General features: G+C 33.0%; 1 protein-coding gene across 1 annotated transcript; it reads right to left on the bottom strand.

The window, feature by feature from the left end:
- Window positions 1–396: 396 nt before the first annotated feature.
- LOC124938020 (ATP-dependent zinc metalloprotease FTSH 12, chloroplastic-like) lies at window positions 397–13161 on the bottom strand. Its single transcript, XM_047478379.1, has 19 exons — window positions 12685–13161; window positions 12409–12593; window positions 11230–11456; window positions 9987–10264; window positions 9315–9392; window positions 8951–9193; window positions 8729–8869; window positions 8468–8635; window positions 7663–7775; window positions 7212–7428; window positions 3298–3369; window positions 3107–3226; window positions 2714–2830; window positions 2446–2622; window positions 2269–2388; window positions 2059–2133; window positions 1527–1634; window positions 924–1004; window positions 397–746 (listed from the first exon to the last, which is right to left on the bottom strand). Exons 1-19 carry the CDS (start codon window positions 13111–13113, stop codon window positions 669–671), a joined length of 3027 nt encoding a protein of 1008 aa, XP_047334335.1. The 5' UTR covers window positions 13114–13161; the 3' UTR covers window positions 397–668.
- Between the last annotated feature and the right edge of the window lie 787 nt (window positions 13162–13948).

A 13948-nucleotide genomic window follows, 5' to 3' on the forward strand; every position in this document is an offset into this window, starting at 1 on the left:
TTGAGGTCAATAAGCAAAGAAGATTTGTCTTTTATCTAGATGACATTACAAATAATAATTTTATCCATACTAAAAACTTGTTTAACTAATTAGTATACCATACAAATACAACTTAAGGGTGAGATAGATTGGAACATGAGTTAAAATTGAGATTATTATCTCTCTTTTTTAGTGTTTTCTAGTGTTTAAAGGTGGGATTTATATACAATCTGCAGTCAACTGATAGTGAAACTAGGTAAAAACTGTTTCATTCTATTCTCATTTCACATATAGAAATTACATAAGTATTTATTTATTTATTTATTTTTATAGGAAATTATTAAGTTCACCTTGAATATATATAATTGTTACTTTACTCTACCCCTAATTAATGGGTGTAACAAATATTTGTTAATCAACCAACCAGATCCAGAAAACTGACTTAAGATGGGTGTCATGGAAAAAAATCTATAAATATTAACAATTTAAACTCATACTCCAAAAAATAACAACAACAATATTTCATGAGAAAATTGAATTCCAAATTGTTTTCCAGTAAAAACTACTCGAGGTGATTTTCTACTGGGGAGATTGATTTTACAAATCCCGCTCTGTTCTATCAAATCAGGAATAAATCAACTTTTAATTTTGAACTCAGATCCAAAAAATAACCTCGTTTCTCAAACACCTCAACATCTGTGCAGCGGTGCAGGATATACGTCTAGTGGTTTGTAACTTAACCGTTCATTGTGAGGCAATGGCCCCTCCTGAAAGATATGATCAAGATTCTCATTAATCAGACACTATTAAATATCAATTATCACCACTTAGCAGCTAAGAATATGCATTTTTTGCCAAATTATATCTTGGATCATCAACATTTATGAATTCCAAGAACCATAATGTTCTATTTACAGTTACTGATAAAGAAAAACAAGGTGTACCTCATTGGGATTTATCTGGAATGGTTTCACAAAATCTTCAAACATAATAGGAGATAATGCCTTTATTTTATCTCCGGCCTCCTGAAAAAATATAAGAAAATGTGCATCTTTGCGGTAAGAATCATCGGGACCAGATAAGAATGAGAAAATCCAACCAGACAGTAAAAACTGAAAAGCTTAATTGCACCTTTGTTACAAAAACAGAAAAAAAAATTTAAAATAGAAGGAAAAAAGAGTGATACCCACAAAAAAAATATTAACCAATATGAAATTATGAATACATAAAAAAAAAAAAAAAATTAACCAGGGTGTTAAAGACTAGCTTTTCGCAATGAAGGTTAACACGGTAACCAACCACCATGACCTCCCAATTCGATCTGATCCTTCTAATGAATATCGAACATGTGACCCCAGTGTTGTAAGCCCATTAGTTCAAGTCTCTTGAACTTGAGCTACCCTGGGTGGGTACATCAAAGGAGCCTTAAACAATATAATCAAAAGAAAGACTAGTGGCTTAATGAAAAGGTCATCACCAATCTCACCAGGTGAGATAAAATCATAGTCAACAAAAGGAGGCAATGAAAATTATTAGTTTTAACTCACCAATCCAGTAATTCTAGACTTTTCCAGTAGCTCCCGTGCAATCATATCCAGTATCCCCCTATTATCCATCAATGCTTTCAATGCAAGTTCTTCTGTCTCTTCAATGTACTGTGTCAAATACCAACTATTATTGATTTTCTTTTCTATGAATACTTGGGATGCATTCAACCAACATACTTTCTAAAAAGAACAAACTCACACTTGTCTATCAATGGAGATTCAAGGGAAAATTATTAGACAGAGTCTATTTATAGAGAGCAAAATCAGACTTAATTGAAAGTTTAGGTAGAATACCTCTTATCCCTAAAAATAATTTTTTTTAGGATTTTTATCCAAGTAGCACAATAAACAATATACAACTGAACTAAGGGATTCTACCATATAGAGTAGTGCAAGGACTTGAGCAAATGAGTATTAAAGATATATATTAGCAGTACAAGCTTTTATAATAAATGTTGTATTCAAGCATGAAAATAGCGCCAAATCAAGCCATAAAAGTAAAAACAACAAAGAACAGTTATTTGATGTTTACCCTGGTCAATTCTCGAGTGAATAGCTCAGAAACTTCAACCGTCATATCAGCCGGAATGACCCGAGGATCGTCCCACTAAGAGTCATTATCAATTAAAACATGAGCAACATAATTTTATTTTTTGGGAAAACAGCATTGTACCATTTTATTAAACTATGAGCAACATAAATTATGATATACAAATAACTGTTCCCGAACAAAATTCTATACCCTGTATCTTATCAGTTCACCGTCTGTACTATCAGGTCGATCCGCCATATCAATTCTTTTTGTCAAAGCTGTAAGCCCCAATCTGGCATTGCTAGGACTTATCACCATTTCCCGAGCAAGCTGAAAACAATGATGTGATGAACTGTCGCATTTTAAAAGACATGTCAAATTCCTTACCTTTGTGATCTTTTCTAGATCATCTGATCCTCCATCAGTAACGTCATCTCCAAATACAACACGTTCAGCACATCGTCCACCATGAGCAACTACCATTTGCATCTTCATGTAGCCAAAGGTTACATAACCTTGGTCTACCATATCCTCTTTGGGGTAGAAAACTGAAACTGCAGTTTCCTGTCCAAAGTCCAATAACAGAAAGAGTTTTCAGCTATAACGTATTCCTCAAATTTGAAACGGAATGCAGAATAATTAAAACATATTCCACCTTGCCACCAGGCAGTAGCTGAGAAAATGCATGCCAATCGAATCTTGGAAACAAGTGAGCCAACAAAATGTGACCAGCTTCGTGGACTGCAAGGAGTCTCTTCTTTTCAGGTGAAACCTGTTAAATAGTATTCATATCAAATGGTTATTTCCAAAATAACCTTGTTTGATGTAGGTTATAAAAAAAACATGTTATTTGAGGTTATTTGGGTAAAAAGACATTTATAAATATATAATAAAAAATACAGAGATATTTTGGTTGATGATTGAATGATGGGTAAATTGTTGATTCGATAGTGTTTTATTTGAAATTAAATCCTAAATAACTCACATCATACAAGGCCCAAGTATTATTATAAACTTGGAAAAATAAGCTTGTGGAGAAGGTACATACACTTTGTTCACATTTCTGTTGTTCCTCCTCTGTAAGAAGCACACCCATACCCTCAAGCAATTGTTTGTCTAACACATCAATGATGTCTTGTTGGTAAATTTTAGAATGTCCTTTTCTCACCTGCAAATTCAACATATAGCTAAATGGCACTCTTCGAATTGTGAAAGATGAAGGTTCCTGAAATAACTTACAGACATAATAGCAGCCTCATTTACAAGATTCTTGATGTCTGCCCCGGAATAGCCAACAGTACGAAAAACAAACTGCACATTAGAGATAAAAAAAATAAGAGAAGACGTCGAAACAACATAACAAAGAAATAACTTGAACATATGTGAAGGGTGTTTACTCTAACAAATATAAGAAATAAATTTGATGCCTATGTGAAGAATCTGCCAATAGAGAAGAAGATGATGCTTGTTTATAACGAACACAATGAGAGAAAAACATCTGGTGGGACAGACAAAATGTCTGGCTTTTCTTTGTATTCTAGAATGAATAATTGTACATTGTGACAATGCAATATGTGTACTACTTTCCTTCTACATAAATGGTAAGAAATTAACAGAATCAAATAAAATGGGATCCTCAAATTAGTCAGATTAGCGTCGAATTTGCAGCTGATTGAGTTTCAAATGGTTTATTTCCTTGAATAGCTCCTGTGTTGACACAACAAAACGGTGTTATCCAATGTATGAACTCATATCTTTGAGGTAGCTCGTTATTTACAATTCCAAGTTTGTGCCTCAACTAGATTTTGGGGGAGAAGATGCCTGCCTAATCAATCATCTCTCTTCTGAGTTTTTACATTTTGCTTCTTCATCCAAAATCATGCAAAGCTTATTTACTAATCTCCAACTTATATCTATCATACCACTCAACTCTTTGGTTGCACTGTCTTTCAGCACATTCACTCTCATTACTGGGAATTTAATGCCCACAAGTGCATCTTTTAAAGATAAGCCAACAAAAATGGTATAAGTGTTTCTCTCCTATCACACATAAATTCTACCACTCTATGCACGTCACATTCTTTAAAGATGGTCCATACTGCTCCAAATTAAGGAGATAGTAATTCAAGAGAACTGTGGCATTTGGAGTGGACATCACTTCTTGAACCTGTTTTACCATTCTCATCACCCATCTTAGAGCACACAAATGTTCAATACAATTCACACAACCTAGATCATAATCAACCTTCTCCTCCTTTTACACCTGAAAAAATCTATGTTTATAGAAATAACTGCGTGCCACTACATGAAACCCAACAATGTCATGAGAAATCTACAGGCCGAGTTGAACGTGAAAACCAACAAGACACAACAAAACTTAGTTTACAATCGGATCCCACATTGAATCAATTGATTGCTCATAGAAAATGTACCGGATCATGCACTCCACATCTAATTCACAATTATATTTCCTACTCAAGTTTGTTTTCACAGATGGAAGTATAGAGATACAAGGCTCCCTCAAAGAATATATGCAATTTTGCGAAATTGACTATCAATAGTTACATGGATGCTCTATCGTAATTTGAGGGGTACGTTTGACAAATCTAAGGTTCTTAAGAATGATGGATATACCAAGGTACAAACATATCACATCTTATTTGTGCAACACTTTCTTCATGGTACGTTGATTTTGACTTTTGGCAGAACGAAGGATGAGGTTGAGAAGAAAATTATTGGCGATTGTGAAAAGTGTGTGTAGAATTATCTCTCAAATATGGAAAGTCAGTAGCAAATCAATCAATTAGTCTAATTGATTTGTCATTAGACTAGGGTTCGTAACCATAAACATAGTTATTCTCTTGTGACAGAGTTCTGAGAAAAAGAAATGAAAACAATTAATCCAAAGCTAGATAAAGTGAAACACAAACTCTATAGCAGTATGAACTACGACGGGTGAAGGGGAGACAAGCCAGATGATGATCGCGAAGCGAAGCATCCGCCAAGACAGTTGAGCTCCAAGTTGGCCTCAGCTCCTTTGATTTTAGAGTTTGAGTCTTTTGTAGGGACTTTCCCTCTTTTGGTGTCCACTTTTTTATGTTCTTTGATTAAACGAGAAATGATGTCATGACTTGTTTTGTAATTGTTTGGTTATTCCACAGTAAATGTGATTTTACCTTTATCTTGAACAATGAAAAAGAATCTTGTAAAAAACACTTTTCTGATTGGAAGAATTACAAAACTAATTGTATGCATTGATAATATTGTTCTTACAGGGAATCATGAGAAAATGATTTGAAGACTAAAGTTGCTATTATTAAGTTCAAAGAAAATATTTGGGATATCTCAAATACTTCTTAGACGTCTACTACATGAAACAAGTGGATACAAGCCAACTGATATGGACCCCTATACAAAGTTGATGCCTCAAACTGCGAAAATAATAGAGTGTTCAATTGTGTTGTTTATTATTCATGGGTCATCCTGCTTACATATCAATGCACAGAGAATTCTGGGGTAAAGAACGATTCCTAGAATTATGGGATAATTGCTTCCATGATAATTATCCTTTTAACCTACCCAATTCATATTAGGATAATTATCCGTAACATTATTTACCTAATTCATATTAGGATAATCCCAATATTTAATTGGATCTATATACTTCAACAAGAACTAAAAGCTGACAAAAGACGATAACACTGGGTAGAGAAACTAATTACTTGACTCACAGTTGTCTAGACATAAGCTTAGTTGTTAGCCGTGTTAGCCAATTATTTGGCAATACCTATATTGATCACTCTCAAAAAGGATCCACAAAAGGGGCTAAATGTTTAAAAAGACAGGAAATTGAATTCTAGAAGTCTTTATTTATGTTGATTGGACAGATCACAAAGCGATAGACGATTCACATCCAGATATTGCTTGTTCAGTTGGGTAGTCTTTTAGCATGGAGCAGTAAAAAACAAACTGGTTTCTGGTCCCCAAGTAGTGTCGATGCTGAATTCTGAGCACTAGCTTTAGGCATTTGTGAAGGACTTTAGCTACAATGGGTATTTGATGAGCTCAAGATAGGAACAGGGAATGTATGAATTCTAAATGGAGATCGTTATTGCGAAGAATCTTGTTCATGATTATCAAAAACATGTGAAAATTGACATAGTTTTTTTTTGGGAAAAGAAAATTGACATAGTTAGTCAATGAGAAAATTGAAAAAAAAGTCATTCATTCTCAGTCATGTTCCATCACAACAGCAAAACCATGGCCCTATTTTGACCTAACATAACCAAGCTACATTTAATTCTTGGTAACATATATCACCTAGCTTCAGGGAGAGTTTAGAAAATCAACCCAGGAACAATCCCTTATTTCTATGAACATAGTTTATTGATTTATTCTTTAGATAGAGTAGAATATTTCATGTAACTATTTGTATATCTTTAGGAGATATTCCTTCCCATATTAAAAGGATTGTAATTGTTGAAGGATTTTTTAGTTAGAAAGTACATTTCAGAATAAGAATATTATTTCCACTTAGAATGCCTTAAGTTGAAGTGGAAGTCATGACTGTGGGGGGTCATGCTAACTTCCTACATTCAAAAAGAAAAGGAATAGGAATATGATTGTGTTAAATTATGTTATTAGGATAACTAGGAAATAGTAGTTTTCCTAATTAAATGAGGTAATTATTGTGCTCTAAAAAGGATAGTTACACCATGTTGTTTAGGGAGTAAGAGTTATCTTAAATGCAAACTCATGTAAATTGTAATTGAAGAGAAAAACCCTTGGAATAAAGGTAAATATCATTCCAAATTCAGAACTTGTATATATAAGCTTGCATATCATCAAAATGAAATTCATCCTCTTTACAAAATTATTACAAGCTTTAAAGAGTAACATCTAAATGCAAAATTTAAGCAACACAAGTTTGAGAGACGTCTCCACTGTAATGCAGTAAAGTAACATAATAGCACATTTTGACCTTAATACTCTGATTGTTTTCTTGAGCGAGTCCCAAACAATACAACCATGAACCTATTTTTTTTTTTAACTTTCAGACTACAATCACCAAAAGTACATCCTGTACAAAATGAAAATAGGCCAATACGACCTTTTGAATGGTACAATGAAACAAAGAATAACCAAAGAGTTACCTGTCTGAAGTCAACATCTTCAGCAAGCTGCCTGCCTTCACTATGTACGCCAAAAATTTCAACACGTTGCTTTGCATCAGGTAGTCCAATATATAGGCGGCGATCTATTCGTCCAGGGCTAACAAATTCAATATCAAGTTCATCCGGCCTATTTGTAGCACAAATGAATATGACAGCTTGTCTTAAGGAAAACCGATCTACGCCTGTTTTCGCTTTCCTGTGTATTATCACACCATTATAAATAACTAACTTTACAAAACAAAACAAAAAATAGTAGCTAGAAGGTAGAAAAAATAATTACACATTAATTCTTAACTTTCAAACAGGAGTTAATGTATATAAGAACCCAGATAAACAAACTTTATATAAAGTCCATATTCTAAAAGGCATAAATGAAAGAAGTAATAACGTCACTAAATAGGAGGGGAATAATAGTAAGCAAGATACTGACTCGCTGTCGAGCTGTGAAATCAGAGCCTCAAATGTTGCTCTTCTACGGGGATCCTTTTTAGCATGCCTTCCAGCTATAGCATCAATTTCATCCACAAAAACAAAGGAAGGAGCCTGTTGAAATCATAGAAGCATTGTCTTTAAAGCCTTAAGCATCAAAAATAAGAAAAACAACTTGTAATCAAGGATCACATCTTGTGACAATATCAAGGTCCTATTACAGATCATTAAAACACTAGAATTCCATTAACCTTAATTTTATTTTTAAAGGATATTGAACCATAAGAACACTATGATCACATAAGGAAATTCAGCAGATATAATCCAAAATTTTAACTCTAGTCCAAGTTCAAACAGTTTTTTGTTATCCTTTTAGTTCACATTGATCATAAGCTGAAAATTCTACAATTGTTATGTTTGTGAAAATCACAATGATCTCAAAAATAATTTCATCATGATCCAAAAATAAGTTTACCATTATGGTGAAAAAAATCTCTACACAATGAAGCATAATATTATAGCTATAATTTGGATCATAATCTAAAAATTAATTTGTATACCAAATGAAGCAACAAAAGTCAAACTATATTTTGGATTATAATCATGATAAAAAATATGTGTATGATCATGATCCAAAAAAGTCTTATACCAAATAAAAAAATCAATTTCAATTTTAACTTTGGTGATTATCAAATGGGATCGTGATTGTAACAAATTACAAGTTTCTAAATAATGCAGAGACAACTTTTCTTTTCTAACAATAAAATGCATGAAAATAATAAAAAGGCTAGCACAAAGGACCTTACATTTCTCCTAGCTACAGAAAACATTTCATTAATTCGTGCAGCGCCGCTTTTTTCACTATCTGTAAACTCTGCACCAGAAGCAAAAACAAATGGCATCCCACTCTCCTTAGAGAGTGTTCTTGCAAAAAGCGTTTTTCCTGTTCCAGGAGGTCCGGAAAGAAGAACACCCTGTCATACATGTTATAAGAACCACGTTAAATTTGAAGATTAACATGGTATGCATGGTTATAACTCTTGTCACTCTTCTAAAAAAATCCTTACTCGAACAAATTTGACTTCTTTTTCATAGTACTGCATCGGGTTTCTCATGTAAATCATCAATTCATCAAGAAGGTCCCAAACATCACCACCTAAGACAACTTCCTTATGCATGGATTTTGTCTCGTCCACTTCTTCAACCGGCTGAATATATGGAAACAGCATGAGGAAATCATATGATTAATCGAAAAGAAGAAAAAAGAAATCCCCAAACCGGAAACTTACCAGAATAAAGTTTTCTGCATAAGCCATATCAAAAAGCTGATTGTACTTTTTATACAAAAAACGGTTAGAGGTAATGTGAAGAAGCATTAAGGATTCCCTTATAAACCAAAGAATCAGTATTCCAGGTAATAATGCAATTAGTACTTTCATAAAGTAATGAATCTGTCGCTTCTGGAGAAGATCCACTTCGGCTCCAGAACTTGAGATAGTCTCAAACAGATAAGGATCAAGAGGAATATCAACCTGTGTTGAAAACCAGTGGAGCAGTTTAAGGGACCAAAAGATATCTAATGCAACTGACTATATGGGAAAAAACAAACAGAATCTTTGAGATTCCAAAACACATTTGTAGCTCTCCACTTACAATATATTCTAATGGGAATCCTTCCTTCATTGTGATATAAACTCGCTTGAGGTCCTCTGTGAAGACAACAGCAGCAACCTGTTCACAAATTCATGTAAACAGTACTGTTAATCAAACTCTCCTATATAGTGAGTAAAAATTATAGCAAATGACATCACAAATTCTATGATCTCCGCACTTGGAATTTTCTGACCAGAGTGTTTCGAAACATTATTATATTTCCTATACGAATACCCTTAAGATAGACAAGCTCTATTTCTGTAAACAAAAAACATTTACCTTGACGAACTTTTTTCTATACAATAACATGTGTCCCATTTGGAAATACTTTCTTGGTATGGATTAATTGGGATTCAGACAAGAAATCATTAATCAAAATTTTAATATGTCTCGCTAAGTTCTCTTTTCAAATGTGATCTCATATGATCCACATTCATATGAGATACCTCACAAAAAAAATTAAAAATTGTTGATGTCTGGATCCAGATTCCGATCCAAAAAAAAAAGTGTTTCCAGATGGCCCAATGATAGTTTTAGGTATTCATGTAATAAAGTCAAGATAACTTGTATGCGTGTATAAGAAAACATGGAACAATGGATGTAATTAACTAAAAGTTTAAATAAATCTTAAAGAAAAACAAAGGGATAAAATGAACCAACAAAGTAAAATACCTCAGAAGAATCAAGTTTTTGAAGAAAGTAAATATATGGAAGTTTAGGGCGGTAAAGCCACCATCTTTTACCAATCCACAATGCACGGGTTCCATGACCATCTACAGCCTTCTCTAAAACATCTTTACGAAGGCTATTCTCAACCTCTTTCATGTCAAATATAACAGCATATTTAGCATTTAAGGAAGCCGCTTGCTCAGCTAAATTATCATTTTTAAGAATTTCCTTCCATTTAACGAGTCTTTCACGCCATGTTCCTTCACTTTCTTCTGTCTCACCTGAAAAAAAATCTTGCAACAAGGATGACTACATGATCCAAGGAAAAAAAGGAAACTGATGTTGAAATGCATTTACTGCAGTTCACCCACACAATGCAATAGGAAAAGCATTATACCCGAGGTTGAATACTTGGTGAATGTGTAATTAAGTATATGCTACATAATGCAGTGTTTTTTTTGTTAAATTTGATTTCTGGATACTGTGATTATCAAGTTCCTATATGCTTTTAAGTTCAATTTAAGACTAAAAGTAACTGTTACATATTTATTTCAAAAATTAGTAAACAAATAGAAAACAAACCCTATTGTCTCTAGTGCAAAGAGAACATGTTTTTCTCCACTTTATCCACATGAGTGACAACTTCCAATTTTATGGAACAAAACTCCAGTAGCTGCAATCTTATTTAAACAAACAAATAGCACAAACAAGTAGAGCCTATTTGTAAAACTCATATTTTGTCACAATCACAGTCCCATTAAAAAATTGCCAAAGTTTAAATTTAAAGTGATTTTATTCGTTTGGTATAGATTGTTTTCTCCATCATGACCAATTTTTTACCTAAATCATTATCAGATTATAGTTTGATTTTTTTGTTCCATTTGGTATAAAGATTATTTTATTGACCATCTTATTGTGTAATTTTTGTTTCATTTAGTATAAAGATTATTTTTGTTACATCAAACATAACAAATGTACATTTTTCTGGATCATGATTTGCAATTATAAAATGTATACAGTCCCATAATGGAGACATGATATTAATTCATACTTTTCCATGTAATATCTGCATCTTTGTGTGCAAAAATGTGGTTTAGTCATATCAGTACTCCTCCCTTCATAGATGATATAAATCACATATGTTCCATAACTTCTGATTTAACAGAAGTTTAAGATGAGAAACAAAACCCAAGAAATTGGAAACACAATGTTCAAAGAAAAAAACATTTGGATATTTTTAACTAACCAGATATTTCCAAATCTTTCATCAGAACCTTCTTTTCTTCAGTGTTTAATCTGACATCGTTTTCTATGATTTCTTTCACACTCTTATCAACATCCTTAGGATCATCATCCCAGGCATGTTCCCCTATGTAAGAGTTGTCGTGAATAAGAGTTCCATCTGGTCCTTCAATAAATTTCTTCATTTTAAGACCTTTGGGAGTTGAATTCCTCCAGATATTTGCTTTAAACCTGATAACAATTATGAGAACAAAAACATTGATTTAAAGCCCATTTCGGTCATACAAAGCAAGATAGTCCATGAACCTGAAAAAAGAAAAAATAATATGATATTGTTTAAACTATAGGGTTTAAACAATCCAATAAATAATACTTATTTTAAGTTATTGACCATTTAGTTGCAAAGACTGATGCAATTAGGAAAGCTTATTTAGATGGCAAAAGTCTTGGGATTGCAAAGGTTTCATTTGAATCCGATTGTCTAATTTTTGTAATGGCATGAATTCAAAGTGAATAATTAAACCTTTAGTTGATGATGATTTACAAGTTTACAAAGAAATCACGTGACTTCTTTCTCTCAGATGGATTCCAAGGAATGCTAATGGAGTTGCTCATTGGGTGGAAAAACATGGAGAAGAAGATGATGTTATGTTCTTTAATATTCTTGTTGAACTTATCAATATTGTGTATACTTATATGCTTAATATATAAAGATCTATACTTAATGACCAAAACAAACAATTCAATAAAAAGAGGTAAGAGGCCAAGAGAATTGAGACAAGAAGTATATAATTCTTTCATAATTTCATTTGTATAATTAAAATGATAACACAAGTCCCCCATATATATATTAAGGGTAATTCCAATTCTAATATGAAACCATAATCTATGTCTTGTATGATAATCATATAGGATGACCTAGTTAGTAGCTATTTTCATGTTGTAATGTTGAAAAATGTAACAATAAAGCCAAACACACTATCCACAAATGATATGCAAATTTCCTTCATATCTATCAGCTGGTTTTCAGAACATAAGAATAATCAACCAACTAAGCATGCAAATAAAGTATATGTTACTTAATGTAGTAAGAAATGGGTAAAATACATGACAAAACACAAGGAAGTCTGCAATTTAGGATGTAAAATTTGCTTAACTTTACACAAACATGAACCAGACTTACTTTCTAACATTACCCGGGGTTGGTTTGGGAATAACTGTTTCCATATAGGCATCGGCCAATTCTTTTCTTTGACGGTTGATGGATGGGGCTCGAATGGCCATGTATAACATTTGAGAAGAAAAAACCACAACAATGATATATAGAATCAATGCACCAAACCTTTTGGGCTCCCAATTCTTGACATCCTGAGAAATAAATAGCATAAATAATACACAGTTTCAAATAATGGAATTCTTTCATTTAAGGAAAAGAGCACGTAAATTCAAAGGAAGTGACCTTCCAACGTTCCAACTTATTCCAATCGATGAATTCCGACCTGAACCGGTCAAATTCAGCCTCTTTCTCCTTGGCTGCTTCTTGAAGCCTGTTAGCTGATCCGGCGAATTTAGAAGTAGCGGCTTCCAAGTCCACGCCAGTTTCTTTCTTCAAGAACAGACTAAATTTCGACAAGTACTGGTCAGAACCACGGCGAATTGATTCATAGAAGCTCGACCACGAGAACGAACCGGACCCATTTGTATTGGAAGAGGCAAAAGCTCGAAAAGACGATGGCTTTTGGCGAGAGAGCTTGAGTCTGTACTTATAAGGAGATTGTGCATATTGTTGTTGTCTACGAGGTTGAAGCTTAAGATGGGTTTGATTGGATACTAAGATTCTCGATGAGAACTGAAGTGCATTGGGGTTGTAATGAATTTTGATATCCATTTTCGAATTGGCAAGACAGAGAGAACAAACTTCGCTGATAAAAGGATTCCGTCATGAAACTTAACAATTTTAAAAAAAGGGGTTTATCTTCTCTGAAAAATGCTACACAAAAATTAAAAAGTAATTTATTTTATTTTTTTAAAATGGCATTAATTAAAAATATATAAAAATAATTTTTTTCTTATCCTATCTAAAAGTTTATTAAATTTAATCTCGTTTTTCATATAAATATAAACAAAATTATTTTTTAAGTTTTAATTTTGCAATATGTAAAAAGTAATTGTGATTATTAATTATGGTAACAATATATGATTACAATAAAAAAAAACAAATTAGCTAACTAATTAGTTTATTCAAGATTTTGACAAAATCAATGACATTTAGCTCTTATAACATTACCCATATATATATATATATATATATCCGATTCCTCTTCTAATAGTGTTCTCTTGTTGCGGACCAATTAAAATTTAAAAACATTATTATATTAATAAATCAAAACTCGGTTGAAAGGAAGAGATGCGTTTTTCAGTGAATCTTACTTTGCTCTAGGGGCCATGTAAAATAAAATATTGAAAGAGATGCGCTTTTCAGTGAAGCTTACTTCGCTTCATTAGATATGTGTAAAACGGAATGACTTATGAGATGCGTTTTTCAGTGAAGCTTACTTCACTCCAAGGGCCATGTAAAACGGAATATTGGAAGAGATGCGATTTTCAGTGAAGCTTACTTCGTTCTAGGCGCCATGTAAAATGGAATGTAGAGATACGGTATTGAGCGAAACTTGTTTTGCTCCGGGTGCCATGTGAAATTGATCGAAGAGACGCTTTTCAGT

Source organism: Impatiens glandulifera, chromosome 5, assembly GCF_907164915.1.
Source record: "Impatiens glandulifera chromosome 5, dImpGla2.1, whole genome shotgun sequence".
NCBI classification, from domain to species: Eukaryota; Viridiplantae; Streptophyta; class Magnoliopsida; order Ericales; family Balsaminaceae; genus Impatiens; species Impatiens glandulifera.

What these genes read in the sequence shown, in the direction of transcription:
- LOC124938020 (XM_047478379.1), bottom strand. Translation starts at nt 13,113, where the DNA reads ATGGATATCAAAATTCATTACAACCCCAATGCACTTCAGTTCTCATCG. An exon ending in ACCCCGGGTAATGTTAGAAA is followed by an intron (nt 11,457 to 12,408) that starts GTAAGTCTGGTT and finishes AATTGTTATCAG; the next exon opens with GTTTAAAGCAAATATCTGGA. An exon ending in AGCTACTGCCTGGTGGCAAG is followed by an intron (nt 2,623 to 2,713) that starts GTGGAATATGTT and finishes GACTTTGGACAG; the next exon opens with GAAACTGCAGTTTCAGTTTT.